Raw genomic sequence first — 22,405 nt, 5'->3', positions numbered from 1 at the left:
GGTGGTATAGGAGCATTTCTGCTTCTGTCCGTTCACAGTCCGTCTCGTTTACACGACGCTATCGTTTCCTCTCACGATGTCTTCTCAACCTTTCTCCAATCTTGCAGGTTGCTTTGTGGCAATCCAAAGAGTAGGGCAATATACACGGAGCAATAGTTATAAAAGGGGGACACATAGGTATCCAGGCTCTTTAAAGCATAAATAGGGATCACTTCACTGACATTTGAGCAAGCCACGGTACAACTGTGAGACGCGCAGCACTCGTCAGCTACAACGTAACAATAATAATTTTCAGAACTTGCTGTTACGTTGTCATTCATTTTACCCACTGTCTTTCTTTCATTCATATGTTACATAGGCACGTACCTTTTATCTTCGGCAATCTCATTCTCTAACCAGGCCTCAGGAGCTAACCAGCGTAACACTGTCCACCACCCCTTTCGTTATTCCGGCACATTGTTGACATCCGTGAGTAACAACAACATACTAAAGGAAGGTGGTCTAACGATGCTGAATTATGGACAAACAAAGATCAAGATTTAAATGAAGATCTCTTTAGTTAATTTAAAGCACAACAATTTGTTTAATTTGAATGTCTGTGTTTTGAGGTGTGACTGGAGTACTACAGTCTTCAGTAGTATAACCCTGGAGGAGATTCTTAATAAAAATGCCTATGTTTTAGCTGTCTCTCTACTGCCCTCTAATGCTTCTTCTTCTAATTCATTCGCGGACAAACAAAGATCAAGATCCAAATGAAGATTATATATAGAGATGGGGTAGCATGACTGGTACCCCAACCATTTTTGCTGGCTCTCTCCCCTTTGGGAGAGCTCTCTGGTCTGTCCACCATTAACAATATATATAACTATCCAGAAATACAGTAAGAGATACACATATTTAGGATGAAAAGACTGCTTTCCACCTTTGCCCTTCTGAAACACAGCACTACATTTTACACTAAAACATTTTAAAATAGTTCCATGACAACAGTTAACATCTAACATGTCAACTGCCAACGTATCACACAATTAAGTGTGTGCTAACTTGCCTCTACAAGTTCTTCCTGCTGATGAAGCTGGTCATAGACAACTTCTCGAAGACCCTTCAGCTCCTCTAGGCTCTGCTCATTTTCAATCCGTTCCATCTCCTCCTGCAAGTTTATTAACAAAAGATAGTTAAATGCTTCATTGTACTTGTCTAGGAAAGAAAAAGGTATGCAAAACTGCCAGTTCAAACTAAAAAAAAAAATTAGAAACACCATAAACAATAAAAGTGACTTTTTTGATACACGGAATTGGTAAATTTCTTACCACATTGCTCTTTATTGACTGTACAAGTGTCTAACAGACTGACAATAAATAAACCGTCAGAAACCCATCTGATTAAGCTATGTTGCTAATGCTTCTCCTGACCTCTTCCTCGAAGTTTAGTGTCTCTCCTTTAAGCTTCTGAAAGTAAAGATTGGTGTAGAGAAGAGCATCACGTGCTCGTTGAAGGGCAAAATTCCAGTTTCTGCGACGGCGACATTCTCTAATTTCCCAAAGATTGGCATTAATGGCAAACATCCACCACTCACGGGAACTGAAAATGATCAGACAGAGAATTCTCAGTTATTGTTGTCTGTATGTTATGTGCTCGTAATGTTTAGTATCAAAAAAAGTTGAAAACGAAATAGGAAACATCAATAAGGATATTATTTTTTTGTATCATAGAATTAATATACTCTGGCACTTCAACATTACTCTATAGAATCCTCACATCCCAAAATGTTTTAATAAATTAAAACTTTTGTATACATAATATGTATCTACTTTAGTTTGGTAAACCAATCATATACTGTATAAAAGATTGCCTCTAAAACTGACAAGATCTATTATTTCATAGTTAACACAAGATGTTTTGCCATATCTCTAACAAGGAGAATTTCCACATTTTTATTGTATTTCATCTCTAAATGTATGAAAGTGAGCCTGTACTCAGTGAAGAGCCAACCCTGAATAGCAATTCAGACACAATACAAATTTTTACAACAAATACAGAATGATTCAAATGTTTAAATTCAAAAGACAAGAGCTATAGAAAATGAAAGGCTTCAAAGTGTAAGCATGGCTTTTTATTTCATAATTAAAAACATCAAATAGGATAAAAGAAACAAAGTTAAATAGAGAAATTAAAACAAAATAGTGGTACAGAAGCAATCTATCACCTCATAGCATATAGATTCAGATTTTGTGGATTATTCCAGATTCTTCCCACAATATAAACACACGATGCTAGATTAGCTAGAGAAGCGAATGTATGCCAGCTGTTTAAGCAGGTATGGTTGATTGGGTGTGTGTCATGCTATGCAAAAGAAACAGTCCTGTACTGAATCTGGCTTTAATGGAGCATTGGAATTAACAAACAGAGAAAGTGCAGCAGATATACTGAATGACAAAGAGCCTGATGCTCACTTTTCATGAAGAACAACCTTTGGTCTCCATTTCCTGAAGAGGAGTTCACGTTCTTTCCTTTCCAACTCTTTTAGAAATGCCATGACCTGCTGGTACTGGACCTGAAATGAAGCAGTTTTGGGGGAATTGTCCATAATTCCACATAGCAGTGCATATAGATGTCTAAGCACAGTATAACTTACTCCATAACTTTCCATATTATTTACTGTAATGTTTTCTTAGAAAGATTTTTCATCATGATATAACAAAATCCCCCCAAAAAAGTACCAGCATAATAGACATAATGATAACATGTGACATAATTATTCTCAGGCAAGCAAAACAAAGTCAAAGGCAAAATAGCAGTCACCACATTTAGACATATTCAAAATTCAGAAAAATTACTAACTTATAAACTTTTTACTTTTACGCTTTTATGAACAAGGTGCTATATTTTCTGTCATACAGTAGGTGTTAAATGTAAACCAAACTTCACTTCTTTTTGCTCAAATACCTTAAGCTTATAACACAACACACCAAAAGTTTCCAAAATGCAACTAATCCTGTTTGGAGTTGTAGGGTCCCAGGGTCTATGCTAAAATCACCTGGCAGAAATAGGGAACCAACCGTGGATGGAGTGACCGTCTATCTCAGGAGACACTAACGCAAACACCAACACAGGCTGATTGTACATTGCCAGTTAACCACACAGTTATATCTTTAAAGAGTCGGAGGAACCTCAGAAGAGTTGGAGGGGAAAAAAACACACAGGATGGGAAACTACATGGCATGCAAACTTCCAAACAGACGGAGAATTTGAGCCTAGAATGCTAGATCCTTGAGGCAGCAGTATTCATTTCAGCATCATCAAGCCAACTTGTCATGTGAATATGCCAGTAAACTTTTTAAATCTATCAGTCTGTATGTGTGTTTGCCATATTTTGATTGTTCAAGTCTCTATGTTATTTAAGAACAACTGAATTCTAAATGAATTTCCTCAACTGCAATAAAATCCTGAACTGCGGTTGTGTTTGCAGCATTATAAGAAAACTGAAGCTTTGTTTTGAAATAAAGCACATATCACTTTCTCACTTCTTTTACTGATGACCAATCCCCTGCTAGTAATGGCGACACAAACTGCAATTTTGCATTTAGCTGATATGGAAAAATAATAATGTGCAAGTATGGTGGTGTGGGTGAATGGGACAGAACGCTATGTGTTATGTTTAAAAGTGTGACTTAAACTGTAACTTAATGATTTTTACAAATACACTTCTCCTATTACATGTTAAAACAGTTTACTATCTAGAAACAAAACTTACTTTGTTTGTAAATGTTTTTGTATTTAGATAAGAATTGCTAAATTATTTTAACAATTAGTTAAACTAAAAAGTGCCAAAGATTCTGCAGCATTTTAAGTCTAGAGTTTTAGGAATTTTGCTGCATGGGATGTTGTTTGGTTGTTCATTTTTCTGCTGATAAGATATAAGAACTAGTTTATATCAAATGTAAAAGCAGAACTGTTACAACAAAGCACTTTTAAACTGTTTTTATGTTATACAAGCATGCCACGCTATAGCCTCCTGCATCTGAAGTCAGATGCACAAGTTCTGAAAGAAGCCAGTTATAGAAACAGAATTTCAGATAAATGCAAAACTGCTTTAAAGACAGGATCATATCTAATTATACCTAAATAAAATCAGACAGACAATCAGATCAAAGATTGGGGGAGTGTCAAATTGAAAAAGATTTTACAGGACAATCCAAGTTGTATGGTGTAAATTGCTGCAAACTGTTTGCTTTTATTTATGGCACAAGCTATGTGAACAATGCTTAAAGAGTAAAACGTATTAAGCTTTCTTTTCTTTCGTGCACATTTCCTCTTTTCTATCACAGGGGGCTGGGAACCAAGTTCCTTTCTCAGCTTTGTCAATTTTGGTGAAGAGGGATGCTCCTGACAGTAGGCTACAGTGACAGTCATAACCGGGTGAAGTCTGAAGGAGTTATTGAACGGAAGGTAGTGGGCCTTATTCCTACAGTAAGTGCAAGTGCCTTGCAGTTGTGAACTGTATATCCCACCAAAAGCCTTCCCATGTTGTAGCAAGTGGTTCTATTACAGAAGGACAACAATTGTTGCTTTTATACCCTTTGATGCAAAGAATATATTTAACTTCTCTTTGATTAAAATCGCGATATATCACAAGTGTCAAGATATTTCATATCAATTTTATGGAATGCAACTTTCTCAATTGTATTAAGTTTGCTGTTTAATTCACAACAAAGGAGCTTAAGGGCATTTCTTAAAATTATTTACAGTAAAGCTATTGACCTGTCCCACTTGTTAATAAAGGTAAAGTATAATTCAAGATACAAAATAATGCATCTGGAAGGAAAACCAAATCCAATGAAACCCTCAAAACTGCATGGGCATACCCTTTTTTATTACAAATATTGCACACTTATGAACTGTTCTGTTGATATTCATTTAATCACATTTTCTCCTGCTACATGGCCTCTCTTCGCAGTTGCATGTAATTTTCTATGTAACATTTATATTTTTCCCCTTAGATCCAGCCTTACTCAGTTTCCTTAAATCATAATAAGATGGCTCAACTAACTGCTTCTGACGTTTTATACTTTATGCATCAAATTACTCTGCACACCTCTAACAAAAAGGGCCATACTGGACAGAGACACGAAAATATAAAGAATCTAAATCTCCTAAACTCTTAAAATTACACTCACCTCTGAGAGTTTCAGATAAATTGATTTAAGAAGAACTTTCACATCAAAGCGAGGTGTTGAGGAGGATCGCAACGGCTCTTTAGAGCTATTTCGGTAAAGCTGGGCTGAAGCACATACGGGTTCTAAGATGTACTGTCGGTCACTATTTTGCATGCAGAAGGCCATTTTCTCCTAATATAAGAGAAAAATGAATGCATAAAATTATGATAAAGCATTAGAGTCTTCTGAGCATTCAACATGTGTTAACAAATGGAATACAAATGTAAAAATAAAGTTATGCAAACTATCAAACAAATATATAAATAAGACAACTAATCAGTTGTCTTATGTCCACGTTACAGATTGTCTGTCACATGAGCACTGTAAAAAGATAAAGATAATATCTATGTATAATAATTCATAAAATAACTGATGTATAAAGAGCCACTAATTAAAACATAGTTTATTAGGAAGGCCATAAAAGGTATGATATTAAGAAATTATCTTCTTCTGCAGTAATATTGCAGTAAGAATTGTTACCTGCATCTCTTCAAGAGGCAAGTCCCCCAACATGGGGCTCTCTGTGTCCCAGTATATGCTGAATTCTTTTATTTCAAGATGTTTTTTGCGAATCTGCTTCTGAACCTGTTCAGTAGAAAATAAGAAGTTCAAAGAAAGAGAGAACCAAAAATCCTCAGTGCTGAGCATTTTTCATACCACCAGTTATAGAGCATAATGTACAACAGTCAGCACAAGTCATGCAGGAAACTGGAAAACTGGGTCATTCCCTGCATCTGTGAAAACACAGCAAATTAGCTGTATACTGCAATCCATTAATCTAATCAGAAATATTTTTTCATTGTCGGTTCAAATCAGATCAGACTACACTTGTAAAGTCATAATGTGGACTTACAATTTACTCAGTATGGCCATTAGAAATTTGCACAAATGATGATAATCAAGAAAATGGTTTAACCACTCACATAAACTTACAAGTGTTCTGTAACCAACTCAGTGATCTAAAAACATATCAGACAAATTTTGTGTATACTACAATGAGCATATTTAACGAATCCTCCAGTCACACACAATCACAGTGCATGGATCTGTCAACTATTTAAATACAAGACCTTCGGCTGCTTTAAAAAAATCACAGCACCATTTTAGTCATTACACTGCAGAGTACACTCTTAACTTCATCAAACTTTATTAAACTGAAGTAATACAATTGTGAGTGAAACATTTGGACCGTTGATAAAAAGAGCCAGATTGTCTGTATAAAGAGAGATATTTTTGTTCTGTCTTCCTTTGCAATTCCCCGTATGTCTGTTACCAAAGACATTCAGCAGTCATTGTAAAAACAGTATTTGCAGTCTGGTTCTGCAGGCTAATATGAAATAATCAGAACTGATTTGTTTTCATGAGCAAAGTCTTTTGGGATAGAGTGTAGTAATTTGATCCATGCACAATTATTGGGTCAAATTATCTCTATTATACTCTATAAAATCTTTTCTTGTGTTCAAAGATACGTCCACCTTTGCAAGCTCGATTACTGAATGTGTAAAGCTTAACAAAAGACATTTTCACAAGTCCAGTTTGATCTCATTACATTATAGCAGGGAACATTTTATCTTTTCTTTTTGTTAAAATTATTGCCAAGAACTTAGTATCATTACTCAGTAGCAAGATTGGTCTACAGGATGCACACTTAGGGTGGTTATTTACACTTCTTTGAAAAGATGGTTGAGCAGAATCCATAAACAAAACTCTTATTATATCAGTCGATCCACATCCCTGTCCTCACCAATAGTTATGAACTGTGGGTAATGTCTAAAAGAAATAAGAGTTTTCTTGCATTGTGTCTGGGCTGACACTCCATGACAGGGTGAGAAGCTCAGCAGTTCAGAATAACCACAAAGTACAGTTGCTACTCCACCGGACTGAGAAGAATGTCCCCAGGACAAGTCACCCTAGAGTTGCTCTGGACATGTCCCACTGGGCGGAGACCCTGTGGCAGACCTGGGGAGTGTTGAAGGTATTATATTTCTCAGCTAGCTTGGGAATGCTTGGAACCTCCTCAGGAAGAGCTGGAATCTGTAGCTGGGGATAGGAAAGTCTGGACTCGTATGCGTGGCCTGCTGCCACCATGACCCTCACCAGGAAAAATGGGTAGGAAGATGAGAAGACAGTGATTGATGCCACCTACTGTAGAGTTCTGGGAACAAGTTGTCTTCTCTAGCTTCAGCAAACATAAACTAACCCTGATACTGCTAGTTAACAGACAGTTTTTGGTGAAATTCCACTGAATAGCCAACTCAACTTGCTAAAACTCTCCTTGCTATATACATTGTTTTACGATCATCATCAAAAACAATTTTCAACTTCCTAGCAAACTGATTGTGAATTGTTTGTTTATAATACAGAACCCATTCAGGAAAAACTTTAATATATGCTTCTCCCAGCAGCTCAAGTACATAAAAAAATATATATTCCAGGCCTCTTTAACCTACACCGTATTTAATCATGGAAGTCATTTGGTACCCACATATTTAGAGACCTCTGTAGTGACAACACGTACACATCCTCTGACCATTTCATTCTTAAATATACAATTCTCGCAACATGCTTTTTCGTTATGTACAAGTTACAAACTTTGTCAAAAAGAACATGCCCACCTAACCTAATCTTCCATCAGTGTCTAATTTTGAGCATTCTCTGGTAAAATACTGATAGCATTTCCAAACTCTTTTTAACCAGTTTTATAGTGTGCAACTCTATGCAAACTCTAGACAAACAAAAGCAATAACATTAGACAAGGAAAGGGAATTAATCATTCACGCCATAAGCTCTTCATCATTCTGCAATTAGAGTAGCGTAATTCAGCTTAACAGTGAAAAGATTACAGTTATCCGAAATATATCACAGTTTGGATCCTAGCTGTGAATAATGCTATCAAGCAATAGACTTGCTAAGACCACTATGTGGAAAATATTTGCCTCTATGCCAAGTATTATTGTTATTAACAAGTACTGTATTACTAAACCTTTAACAGCAAAATTTCCAGTAATACCACATAAGATTATATAATGATAAATTCAATGTGATCCCTCATACTGTACTGCCCAGACATCAACTTATCTTGATCATTTAAAAGAATCCTAACCCACCTTCTATACAGTAACTCAATGAAAAAGCAATGTCTCTCATTACTTAAAACTAGAAAAAAAAATCATAGCAAGGAACAATGAAAAACTTAGCAAGAAACACCAATGATGTTCTAAAATACGCTTGCCATTGCCACTATTCTGTTTCTCTTTATATATTATATGTACTGGATATGTGAAGAACTATTTCATAAGGAGTCTTTTCTTTACTTAGCTTTTCCAAATTGGTATTCAATGGCACTTCAAGTACTGATTCTGATTTAAGACATTTCATATCCTTGTGGCCCTGTGGTGGGATGGCACCTTGCCCAGGGTTTGTTTCATGCCTTGCACCCTGTGTTGGCTGGAATTCACTCCAGCAAACCCCCATGACCCTGTAGCTAGGATATAGCGGGTTGGATAATGGATGGATGGATATCCTTGTGGTGGAATATTGTACTGATTACATTATTTAAAACACAAACCAGTCAAAAATGCAATGTGGACTTTAAGCTCAATAAAACTTAATAATCTGTTTAGTAAGTAAAAACAAATACTTAAGTATATTTAGACAGACAGACAGACAGACAGATAGATAGATACTTTAATAATCCCAAGGGGAAATTCACATAATCCAGCAGCAGTATACTGATACAAAGAAACAATATTAAATTAAATAGTAATAAAAATGAAAAAAAAATTAAAACAAAATTAATGTTAGCATTTACTCCCCCGGGTGGAATCTCTTAACCCTAATTTTAAGAAATTCTATGCAATTCTTGCAAATATATATTTATGCAATTCATATGTTAAATCGCATCACACCTCTCTGTGGTTTTCGGACATTTAAAGCAAAAATTGTCTTTGTTTGTGCAATTAAACTACAGGGAACTTTTGAGAAAACAATGGCTAAAACTCAAAGAAAAATAACTTCTGCCAACACTTTGAAGAACAATAGTCATGCATGAAATTTATAAATAAATATTATTCATTCATTGATATTTTCTACCCATTTTTTTATTACAGGATCAGGTAGAGATCACAAAAATATTAACAAAATTGCAGGCCATGGTTGCTCATACCACCCTGTCACATGGGTCATCCTCATGCCTGGACAAACTGGTGAGAAAGGCAGGCTCTATTGTAGGCACAGAGCTGGACAGTTTGACATCCGTGGCAGAGCGACGGGCACTGAGCAGACTCCTGTCAATCATGGAGAATCCACTGCATCCACTGAACAGGATCATCTCCAGACAGAGGAGCAGCTTCAGAGACAGACTGCTGTCACTGTCCTGCTCCACTGACAGACTGAGGAGACCCCACACTATGCGACTCTTCAATTCCATCCGGGGGTAAACATTAATATTATACAAAATTGTCTGTCTGTTATACCTTCATTGTTATCACTCTTTAATTTAATATTGTTCTAGATCAGTATGCTGCTGCTGGAGCATGTGAATTCCCCCCTGGGATTAATAAACTATCTATCTATTTTAATGCAACTTTACAAACAAAGCTACACTGACAGTCACACTCAAATCACGCTTACAAATATGCTTTTTCTGTTGCATTTTCAACATTTATACCTGTAACTGTGTTCCATAATTTGAATCTAATGGAACTGCACTTATCTCAAATTCACTGCATTCTAATCTTATTCCATTAATTGATGTCAATGTACTATCAGCCCAGTACTCTTAAATAGCTTTTTGTAAACTTATTATGTATTGAACAATCTTCTATTTTATCTATTATTTTAAAATGTATTTATGTTTGCCTATAAAGTGCACTAAAATAAAATTTGACTGCACTGGGATGTGGAAAGAAAATGCAACAAATGTGAATAGATGGAAATCATGTACATTCTGTTTAGAATTGTCAAGACCAGGAACCAAAAACCAGATCTCTGGAGATACAAGGCATTAATTACTATAATACCATACAGAAATGTTGTATAAAATATGGATATAATAAAATTAATATTCATAATAGTAGATAATGTTAACAGCTTCAGAAATCAATGTCAAGCATTCTTGAGTATATATTCTACAGCAAGAATTTATTTTCTAAGATTTCACTCAGAGACCATGAAAACATTTCCATCCCTATCATGTTATTTGGTTATTACAGAGGAAGGTACACAAAAAACACCTACTGGCTCATTCATGGCATTTTGAGCTGAAACACTTTTAATGCACACTCCAAAGGCAATAGGCTTCCCTGGTTTAAAAAAATCATCCTCAAAGCGAAGGTGTAGATCTTGGATGTTCAACTAAATGAAAACAATACAAGAATAAAGAATATTTCTATACAAATAACACTGAAGTCATTCCAATATTTGTATTAAATAAGGCTTGTAAAAGCAAAGATTTCTACCACAGACATTTATAATTACAATATTTTTTATGTTATGCATAACTCAAATATATTGGAGCTCAAAAGTTTGTGAACCCTTTACATTTTTATGAATTTCTGAATAGATTTGACATAAAATTTAATCAAATCTTCATCTAAATCAAAGAACATAATGTTATAGTTTTTCATTAATTTATTAATCAAAATAATCCAACATTATTTGTCAGAAAAGGTACAGTATGTGAACTTGTACATCTTAAAACTGAGGTGACCCTCTTGAGTAGCAATGACTTCAATGCAACATTTACAGATCTCCTGGCCAGTCCCAAATGTCAGCTTGGAAGAATGTTGCCACATTACTCCTTACAGAACTGTTTCAACTCAGTAATGTGGGTTGTCTTCCTTGCATGAACTCACCATTTCAGGTACTGTCACAACTTCCCTGTTAGAGTAAGGTCTGGATGTTGACTCAACCATTATAAACTATGATATTTCTACTTCTTCAATCATTCTTTGGTAGACTAACTGGTTTGTCAGGGTTGGTGGCCTTGCTGCAAGGCACATGTGTTGAGCTTCACTTCATGAACAGAAACCCTGACATACCCAAATAGAATTTGCTAGTAGAATTCAAAATGTATAGTTCCGTCAATGATGGCAACCCATCCTTATCCCTTGGCAATAAAGCATGCCCGAACAATGATATCCCCATCACCATGTTTTAGATTGGAATGAGGCTCTTATTTTAGACTGCATTATTCAGTTGTTGCCAAAATAATATTTCTCATTTAACCAAAAATTTGAATTTTCTGTACTTTTTTTGCCTCATCTAGGTGGTCTTTAGAAAACTTTAAATGGGCAGCATTGTTCCTCTTAGACAGCAGTGGCTATCTCCTTGCATTTCCCCATGCACATTATTATTGTTGAGTGTTTGCAAGATAGTGAAATGTTTGCAGCAGGGCGTATATGCTTAATGAATGGACTAGATTCAATGTTGAGAAATTCACTATGGGAAAAGTAGTTCATTATAAACTGCCACCAAAACAACAAGACGAATCATGGCACAAATAACAAATTTACACTGAGTTTGTATTACAGAATGATTTTGCATACAGTACATATCAGGCACTGCCATGAGACCTACACTGAATATCGGCACAGTGAATGCTGCTGTACCAGTTAGGATGCTATTCTCTCTCAGCAGAGGGGCTCTGGAGGCATTTTCTGTTATTTTGTCCAGGTGCTGTCTGAGCTTGCTGATAAGTTTGGGGAATGAAAGGTTATGGATGCCCACAATTCAAAAGTCACAGGGTTGAGCAGAGCAATTATTGTGGTGCGCTGGCATGTCCAGGATCCAATGGTTGCAGCATTATCAAATGCAGGGGTGAAGTAGCTTTAAGATAATGTTGTTTGGGTTTAATAAACTAATTAGTGCCTAACCAGGAGCTTCACTGATAACTAGAAGTTATTGGAAAGAAAGAACTTTCTCAGTCATTTCTTCTGACATAGCCCAAGAAAGATTTGCTCACAGAGTTCGTATACAGAATAACGGTGAAAACAAAATGTAGTATAATAAAATGAAGAAAAAACTATGGAACATAAGCAGAAAAGAGATATATACTGTATATTACAAAATAACATTTCATGCATAGGTTAGTCATGTAAGTTCAAAGCTTATTAAATACACAGACCACAGTGATGCAGTAAATACTGATTGACTTGCATACATGGACTCTCAAACACTGACATTAGCCAGTGCAAGATAAACATAAAAAGCCTTGGATGTTACCCTGGGATTCCTTCTCATCTCCCTTGTTTTTGGAGCAATTTGTGTTGGACAACCACTCCTGGGGAGAAAAACAATGCTGATGAATTTTCTCCATTTGTACATTATTTGTCCATCAGTGTAAAGTCTTTAGAAACAGGTTTGAAACATCTTCCAGGTCGATTTTCTGTGTCCTTCAGAAATCTTCTTTGTTTAAGGCAAAGCATCCATTACCAGACCTGTGTGGTGAAGACCATACTTTGGTAGTGACTCAGTTTTATGTTTTTGTTTTTTTTTTAATAGGACAGAGCAACTCAAACTCACACCTGATTGAACATTACAAAAACTTTTCTGAAGAACAGGTCATTCAGCGAGGCAAAGCTTGCCAACCCTAGTCATCTAATTGTTCCAAAATAAAATCAAGTGGAGTTTTGAATATCCACAGATTCCTAGTGTCTGCTACACTACTTGGTAACTTATTTCAAGAGTCTATAGTTCTCCAAGTGAAGAAAAACTTCCCAATGTTTGTACAAAAGTCACCCTCAACAAGTTCCTAATTTTGATCCTTGTGTACTTATTTTAAAGTAACTACTTTAATTACTTTTCTTAGTGGATGCTTTACTTTTAAAAGGTTCAGTCATGTCACCTGCTAATCTCCATTTGTTTAAACTGGAAATGTTCAACTATTTTAATTTTTCCTCATAACTCATCATCCCCTGCAGTCCTGGAATCAGCTGGTCGCGTTTCTCTTGGCTTTTTTCTAGTGCTCCTATGTCTTCTTTATAGCTAGGAGAACCAAAACTGCATGCAATACTCCAGATGAAGCCTCACTTAGTGATTGTCATTCCATTTAGTGACCCTCCTGATGCTAACTATCCCCTTAACTAAACATATAATCCAAGAGGTTTGCATGATTTTTCTGATAATGATATTTAATGTTGTAAAGCTTTGTTTAATAAATGAATGAGAAAGGATAACACAAAAGAGAATGAGAGAGTACCATTTTTTGTGTCTTTTTATTGTATTCTCTTTCATTTTATTACAAAAATAAAGGGTTTTAGGTCAAATTTATGCAGAAATTCAAAATATCCTTATGGGTTCACAAACCTTCTAACACCAATGTCCTACCTTCCAATTTAGTTTCAACAGACTGTTGATTCTTACAATTTTATGTTAAGAAGGAAATCATTAGTTACAAATTTATAGTAAACGGTAAAATTATTATACTGAAGTATATTTCATTTGTTTTTAGTATTGTGCTGATTAATGAAAATTTAAAAAAAAATCAATGACTACATCTATCAAGCTAAACAATTAAATTTAAAATGTCAAATCCATCAAGCAAATAATCAACAGTTCACTTCCAAAGAATTTAAAGAAAAAAAGTATATAAAGCTGATTGTGACACCTATAAATGAATCCATGCACAAAACGCCATGTAATATATAAAAGCAGAATGACTGCAAGTGTTAACATCAGCATAAAGCTACTGTAAATGTAATTACTCACCTCAATGTTCTCAACAATCCTAGTAACTAAGGAAGCAGTGATAGAGTACCAATATGATTCACTCTTTCCTTGAAAAGAATTCTGTAAATATAAAACATAGTAAACTTTTGTTCTGAGCACACAGGTTTGGTTAATGTAAATACACTCACCTAAAGGATTATTAGGAACACCTGTTCAATTTCTCATTAATGCAATTATCTAATCAACCAATCACGTGGCAGTTGCTTCAATGCATTTAGGGGTGTGGTCCTGGTCAAGACAATCTCCTGATCTCCAAACTGAATGTCAGAATGGGAAAGAAAGGTGATTTAAGCAATTTTGAGCGTGGCATGGTTGTTGGTGCCAGACGGGCTGGTCTGAGTATTTCACAATCTGCTCAGTTACTGGGATTTTCACGCACAACCATTTCTAGGGTTTACAAAGAATGGTGTGAAAAGGGAAAAACATCCAGTATGCGGCAATCCTGTGGGCGAATATGGCTTGTTGATGCTAGAGGTCAGAGGAGAATGGGCCGACTGATTCAAGCTGATAGAAGAGCAACTTTGACTGAAATAACCACTCGTTACAACCGAGGTATGCAACAAAGCATTTGTGAAGCCACAACACGCACAACTTTGAGGCGGATGGGCTACAACAGCAGAAGACCCACGGGTTCCACTCATCTCCACTACAAATAGGAAAAAGAGGCTACAATTTGCACGAGCTCACCAAAATTGGACAGTTGAAGACTGGAAAAATGTTGCCTGGTCTGATGAGTCTCGATTTCTGTTGAGACATTCAAATGGTAGAGTCAGAATTTGGCGTAAACAGAATTAGAACATGGATCCATCATGCCTTGTTACCACTGTGCAGGCTGGTGGTGGTGGTGTAATGGTGTGGGGGATGTTTTCTTGGCACACTTTAGGCCCCTTAGTGCCAATTGGGCATTGTTTAAATGCCACGGGCTACCTGAGCATTGTTTCTGACCATGTCCATCCCTTCATGACCACCATGTACCCATCCTCTGATGGCTACTTCCAGCAGGATAATGCACCATGTCACAAAGCTCGAATCATTTCAAATTGGTTTCTTGAACATGAGAATGAGTTCACTGTACTAAAATGGCCCCCACAGTTACCAGATCTCAACCCAATAGAGCATCTTTGGGATGTGGTGGAACGGAGCTTCGTGCTCTGGATGTGCATCCCACAAATCTCCATCAACTGTAAGATGCTATCCTATCAATATGGGCCAACATTTCTAAAGAATGCTTTCAGCACCTTGTTGAATCAATGCCACGTAGAATTAAGGCAGTTCTGAAGGCGAAAGGGGGTCAAACACCGTATTAGTATGGTGTTCCTAATAATCCTTTAGGTGAGTGTATACCCTTTATAAATAACTAGCTGAAATACTCACAGTTGCCCGGGAGGAAAAGTAATTTTTTGTTTTTTTTTTAATTGTTTGAAAAAATATAATAAAAAAAAAAAAACACAACTTCAAAAATAAAAATAAATTAACAAACAATGAAGACTCACTAATGTACTTGTCATCCGGTCTTGTATGTATGTTATCATTCAGTTGACGCTCAGAACTAGCCAACTCTATTTAATTTGAAAATCAACAGGGGCGCTATGGTGCTTAAACATAAAGAATGCTGGCAGTCACGTCCAGTTCACCCTCTGGTGGTCGTTCCAAGTGTCAACTGGATGATAACATGCATACAAGACTGCAAGATCACCCCTGACCCTACCCAGAAAAGGGCGGGTTAGGGTTGATTTCACCCTATAGTATTTTAAGTCAACCAATGAGAAACGTGTACCAAGTTTCATGAAAATCGCTCCAGCCGTTTGGAAGTGATACTGGAACATAAATACATACACAGACACAAATACTATACACATTCTTTATGATGATAAAGACGATTAGTGTCCTTTCTCTGCTTAGAGAGGTTTCATATATATAAAAATATATAAATATATATATATACATAAATATATATAAAATATATATATATATATATATAAATATATATATATATATATATATATATAAATAAAAATATATATATATATATATAAATAAAATATATATATATATATATATATATATATATATATATATATATATATATATATATATATATATATCTAAATATATATATATAAAAATATATATTGTGAACGCTGGTCCCAGCACAGACAGACGGACGACATGTTTTCACCCAACACACTTTATTTACACTATTTACAATGGTTGTGCTCACGTGCACCCCAGTGCCTCTTGCACTGATTCCCCAAAGTCCAGGGCCCACAGTCTCTTTGCCTTTGTCCTGGCCGCCTCCCGTCCTCTCTCCAGCTCAGTCCTTCTGCCTCCCGACTTCCACCACCGACTGGAGGAGGGCCCCTTTATGGGGAGCGGATGGGCTCCAGCTGCTTCCGGCACTTAACAGCGGCCACACCCCTGTGTGGCGGAAGTGCCGGCCGTGCACCGGAAGCCATCTGTGTCGCCGGTCGTCTTCCCCGGCACTTCCTGGTGTGGCGGAAGTGCGGGCTCCCGAATAAACAGGCACTGGGCGCGCCTGGCGGTGGCCACGGGTCCCTACAGGGCCGGGCTTCCAAGCCCTGTACCCGAGGCCCCCTGTCTAACCAGGGCGGGCCCCCACTCGTTCTGGAGGAGGCACCGCCCTCCTCCGGTCCTCTAAGTCGTCCCGGCGGGCTCCATCCCGGCCGAGGGCCACAGGGATGAACCGGCATCGGGCGCCGCCTGGCGGTAACCACGGGCCCCTACAGGGTAGGGCTTCCATGCCCTCGACCCGTGGCTCCCAATAGAACCAGGGCGGGCGCCTCGCGGTCTGGAGGAGGCACAAGCCCTCCTCCCGTCCTCCTGGCGTCGGCGGGCTCCAGCCCGGCGGGGCCTATATATATATATATATATATATATAAAATATATATATATATATATATATATATATATAAATATATATATATATATATATATATATATAAATAAAAATATATATATATATACATAAATATATATAAAAATATATATATATATGAAACCTCTCTAAGCAGAGAAAGGACACTAATAGTCTTTATCATCAACATGGCATTTTCCAATTAAAGTATCACACATTGTTCCAGAAAAATGATCTAGCACTTAAAAAATGATGTCACACCAAATATAATACTGACGTTGTTGAAGACTGATGACAGTGAAAATGGTTTTAATATTTGCAGAAGATCTACACTTAGCCACTTTCAGTTCTTCACAAGGACAGACCAATACTGCAGAGTGTACTTACCATTGCTATGGTTTGTACAATAATTTATATGAATTCACATTCAAAACATTAACCCGGCTTAAAGTAAATGATAAATAATTTAACAAGAAATATGTAATGAATGCCACCAAAGTTGTTTCTATGCAAGACAAAAAAAAGCATCAACTGCCAGCACACATTTTGATACCTTATAACTTTTATACATCATATACTCATTAAATATTAGTTTTACTAAAGTAACGTGATGGACTATTGCCTAGGGGAACTTTGAAGCAGGCCTAGCACCAGGCTCAGGCCCAAATAGTGCTAAACTGGCTTAAGTAGGTTTAAGAACATTGTTATTGGCCTGAAATTGCTATCTGATCACCTTCCACTTATCTTCCAGTGCTTTTAGCATCGATCTTTTCCTCTCAATCTCTGCTTGTCTCTCCCGTTCCTCATCAAATTCTTCCAGGGGTGCCGGCCCTCCAATCAGGTGAAGCTTCGATATTGAAATGACCCAAGGGTCACTGTGGGGCCGGTAAAAGGGTATCTGGAGGGTGATCTTCCCAATAAACCCTTAAAAAATAAATAAATAAATAAATAATAATAATAAATTTTATTTATATAGCGCCTTTCCCATGCTTAAAGCACTTCACAAATTTTAACAAAGAAAGGCAAGGTATACAGCATATAGTATTGTACTAAACCCGATAAATAAAGAATCATTAAAAAGGCATCAAAAAAGGGAAATATTAATATAACACCATAACATCTTGCTAATAATCAGAGGGGTGACCACGGGTTGGGCTGGGGTGGGCACTGCCCCCCCAGATATAAGCCGTGCCCACCCTGCGAAATGCTCTGTCTGTCCCATGAAAACTCTGGAGAATAACATATGATTTTCACAGTTCACTTCGCCGCACGTTTTGAACCTGTTGACCGCATTCTTTAATTAAAACAGCATATACGTTCCATTCTTCTTTTATTTTCTGGTTGGTAACACCAAAGGCTATGCATAGGTGGCTTATTAAAAAGCAGACATCTTCAACCTCTGTCCCTCCGCGAGCTGCTGGCTCCACGGTTGAGCCCAGCACCGCTGCTACCAACACGCAACACAGCGCACCCACGTCTGGAACTGAAACTCCAAAAGATGTAGATAAGCCTACACAATCCTCCAGCTCTGCGTCTGTGCCGGGTATTCCAAACCTCTGCCTTCAACAAAATATACAGTACGGTCTGCCTGACTTAAATATGGATAGCCCATCCCAGCCCATTTTAATTAAATATCCCAAGCGGGCATTCGGAAAGACACTCGGATGTTTTAGTGCAAGCCGGTATCAGTCTCGACCATGGCTTGAATATTCTGTTGTCCGTGATGCCATCTTTTGCTTTGCCTGCCGCAAATCTAGTGTTTCCAATTCGGAATGCGAGGACAAATTCACCAAACACGGCTATACTAATTGAAAAAAAGCTCTAGAAAAAGACAGTGGCGGCTTCCACAAACACGCGTCTAGTATCCCGCGCATCAGTGCCATGTCTGCATGACAAGAGTATCGGCGCCGGACAGAGACGGGTGAAAGCATAGTTCAACTACTGGGTCCAACCCAGATAGAAAAGAACAGATATTATGTGAAAAGCATTGGGGAGGCTGTTCCTTGAGGTCACAATCACAAAGGTGGGGAGGAGGGACTTTTCCTTAAGTTCTTTGATTACACAATCAAAACAGATGCCAAACTTGCAGAAATTGTAAAATACATCCCAGACAACGCAAAATACACATCCAATGTAATTCAAAATTAAATAATTGAGTCTCTTGCCAAAATGGTGGTAAAAGATATCAGGACCAAATATGAAAAAGCTGACTCTCCTGGATTTTGCATTAAAAGTGATGGTACCAGGGATCGCTGTAACATTGAGAATTTGTCCGTAATGATTAGATTTGTCCAGACCTCCATCCCTGAAGAACACCTGATTGGCTTAATTCAACTGAATCAGCTTGATGCTGAATATATTTGGAACCAAATTCTGTCACATCTCTCTGAGTTAGGTTACAGCCCAGACAATTTAGTGTGTCAGTGTTTTGATGGTGCTTCTGTCATGTCTGGGGCAAGGGGTGGTGTCCAGGCTTTGTTACAAAACAAAGTTGGTAAGTATATTCCATATGTACACTGCTACAACCACCACCTCCATTTACCAGTGATGCATACAATGAAATGAGAACCTCTGACTAAGAAGTTCTTTGACTGGTCAAATTCATTGAACAAATTTTGTCACAGACATTATGTTTCACACACATACAATACACCCACACTGAAAAGACTTCTAGAAATACGAAGACAAAGTCCATTGTCAACAATGAGGAAGCTATAAGGGGGCTTCACTCAGAGGTAGCAGAGGCTGGCACTGCCCCTTTTGACATTTGCATAGAGGCATGTGGTCTTTTGACCCAATTAGAAAAGCAGAATTTCTTCAATACAGGAAAATTCCTCCTTCATGTGCTTGGTGTGCTGAAACCAGCCAATGCAATTCTACAGGCACATGCAGTGGATTTGTGCACAGCTGGGGAGGTGGCGACAGCTTCACTGGCCACACTGTAGGAGATTTCTCTCAGTGTGAAAGTAGGCCTACCAATTTGCTCAAAAGGAAACGGAAAGTTAATTCACAGCTTGATGACAGTATTGTCGTGTCTGCGCTTGGGCATGGTGACTCTGATGAACAAATTGCTCCTAATCAGACTTTTAACAGGGCTTTGTTCAGCATACTTGATAGAGCTATTGTGAAAATAGAGACAAGATTCTCTCAGAGAAATGTTGAATTATTGAGGGCAACATCGCTTCTCCTGCCAAAATCAGAATTATTTCTTGATCACTCTCTCCTGAAACCTCTTCAGGCACTTGCAGGGACAGAGCAAAACAGCATGAGTTTGCAAAATGAAATTGCTGTGGCAAAAGCAATGTTGATTAATAAATTGCCATCTGATAATAATCTCTCTGAAGCATGCAAATGCATTCAACAGTACAAAGAGGCCTTCCCTATGTTGCATTCGCTATATGTCACAACACTCATCATTGGCGTGTCTTCGCAACTGCATGTGAAAGCTCTTTCTCTACTTTGAACTGCTTTCTCACTCCACTCCGCCCAACAATGCTGCATTCAAGGAAAAGAAATTTAGTTATTCTGGCACATGAGAAAAACGTCACAGAAATCTAGACATGAATGAATTTATTTCAGAATTTGCCACGAGTAACTGCAGACCGGTCCTGTAGATAATATCCAGGTTAAACACTGGAAACTGATATCCTATAGCCTCCCTAATGACTACAATGAGCCACGTTTCTGTTCTTGCTCTCATATGTTGTATACATTTGACTTTATTGATATTTACCTTGTAGATGTAGTTCTAGATTTGTTCACAAAAAATAATAATACAAATTCCATTGCCTCTGTTAATTTTATTGAACAATAGGTTATGATTTATGCCACAATTTTTGCTTTTATATGTTATATAAAACTATGTTGTTATTATTATTTGACCCCCCTACAAAAATGGGGATGGATGGATGGTTGGATGGATGGATATTTTTTGCCCCCCACCAGACAAGCCAAATGCCCACCCACACAGGATGTCCTGGTCACACCTCTGCTAATAATAAATAAATACATGTGCATTCTGATTCAGGCTAGCACTTCTAGGCTTTGAAATGATGTTTAACACTAGAAAACAAAATAAGGAATTTGAAATTAAGGCGATTATATCAACTTGTGTCACTTAGTAAACTAAAGTTAAAAAGTCACAGTCCTATACATGTTTTAGTCCCCTGGTACACATCATATTCTTTATTTATACGTATGCAACAATTACACATCTGATTACTAATTCTAATCTAATTAGTTTTCCGATGTTACCTCAGATTAACTTGATTTACTTTGATCTTTAGCTAGTTGATTGCTTAAAAACACTTTTCTCCTATCCAACGGTCCTTTTCCTAGTTTTCTTTAGCCTCTTTCTTTTGGCCTTTTCCCCTCCATTATGTTTCTTTTGACCAAATCATCCTCTGCCTTTCACTCATAGCCCATTTTTTCCTCGCATTTCACTGCCTTCCATTAATCCTTTCAAATTAGCACTCTACCTACTTACCTTCCCTCAGTGAAACTCTACAATCCCATGATCACACTTATCTCAGTCCTTTACAATTTGCTTTGTAGTGGACCTTCACTGGCTGCCTCTGCCATGCACAATGCAACTACACACACCTCTGCCTGGTGTTTATGGCAAAAATAGACAGATATCTACAGTATTTGTACATACCTGCGCATCTTTATGTAGAGAAAATTCAGTTACACTGTGCAAAGCTATAACTTGGTGCTATAAAGTTCTGTTTTCTTTTATTTCCCAACACCATTTGTTTTTAGGTTTTTTTTATCTAAATTTTATTTAATTTCCTATAAAAAATAAGAGGATGATAAAGTAAAAAAGAAAAACAATCTCGTGTATAAAACTGACCCCTCCGTCCTCTGCTGGCACCCATCCCTGAGCTATACAAAAAAGAAACAGAGTTAAATTTAAATTAAAAAAAACACGTAAGTCACTGATGTCCCAGCGGCCTACATGTCTAGTTGAGCAAGAATTTGAATCAGGTTGAATGCAGGGCTCACTTATCGTCCATGAGTTAATCTTGGAAACAGTGTCTTTCCACTTGTTTTTGCCGGTACACCATTGGTCCGTGCAGCTGAAAGTTCTAACAGAACAAGGTTGTAAAAAAAGTGAGCCAGACAGAGAAAATAACAAGGTCAGGGTTCTTCCATGGTTTTAAGGAATGAGTTGCTTTACATCAGCAACTCATAAAAAGTACAACTGATCTTTATTGAAGTGCATTCTATTTTACAAAAGCTTTAGCTTATGACGGAGATATTCAATATTCAATTGGCTTGTGAATGAGATGTAGTGAAAATCTGAAATCATACCTGCTTTAACTTCAAACGGTAAATCAAACTCCTTAAGGGCATCTTTCCGAAGGGGAAGATTCTCCAGCTCCACAGCACCTAGAATACAGAAATTCTACTGAAAAAAAACTACATATATTCTGTGTGTGTTTTGTCTATTTTATAATGCTAAATGCAAATACTTTTTCTCGCCATTTATTCCAAATTCCATACTCTCATTCTCAACCCATTCCATCAGAAATGTAATACCCTTACTAATCCAAGCAGGACTCTCTTCCATATTTCATTTTTA

At 37.3% G+C, this 22,405-nt stretch overlaps 1 protein-coding gene across 5 annotated transcripts in view; it reads right to left on the bottom strand.

The window, feature by feature from the left end:
* The window catches only part of vps13d (vacuolar protein sorting 13 homolog D), a 192,292-nt gene that overhangs the window by 156,247 nt on the left and 13,640 nt on the right, over positions 1-22,405 (bottom strand). For all 5 annotated transcript variants that reach the window (XM_039755421.1, XM_039755423.1, XM_039755422.1 and 2 more), the window contains exons 3-11: positions 22,135-22,212; positions 17,555-17,745; positions 13,926-14,006; positions 10,455-10,571; positions 5,697-5,801; positions 5,178-5,348; positions 2,454-2,554; positions 1,413-1,581; positions 1,049-1,150 (exon numbers count right to left, since the gene is read on the bottom strand). In XM_039755421.1, coding sequence (XP_039611355.1) covers positions 1,049-1,150; positions 1,413-1,581; positions 2,454-2,554; positions 5,178-5,348; positions 5,697-5,801; positions 10,455-10,571; positions 13,926-14,006; positions 17,555-17,745; positions 22,135-22,212 — 1,115 coding nt within the window. The remainder of the gene's footprint in view (positions 1-1,048; positions 1,151-1,412; positions 1,582-2,453; positions 2,555-5,177; positions 5,349-5,696; positions 5,802-10,454; positions 10,572-13,925; positions 14,007-17,554; positions 17,746-22,134; positions 22,213-22,405) is intronic.

The sequence above is a fragment of the Polypterus senegalus genome, chromosome 6, assembly GCF_016835505.1.
Source record: "Polypterus senegalus isolate Bchr_013 chromosome 6, ASM1683550v1, whole genome shotgun sequence".
NCBI lineage: Eukaryota > Metazoa > Chordata > Cladistia > Polypteriformes > Polypteridae > Polypterus > Polypterus senegalus.
Note: the sequence above shows the minus strand (reverse complement) of the source record. Positions and strands in the feature narration are given on the sequence as shown.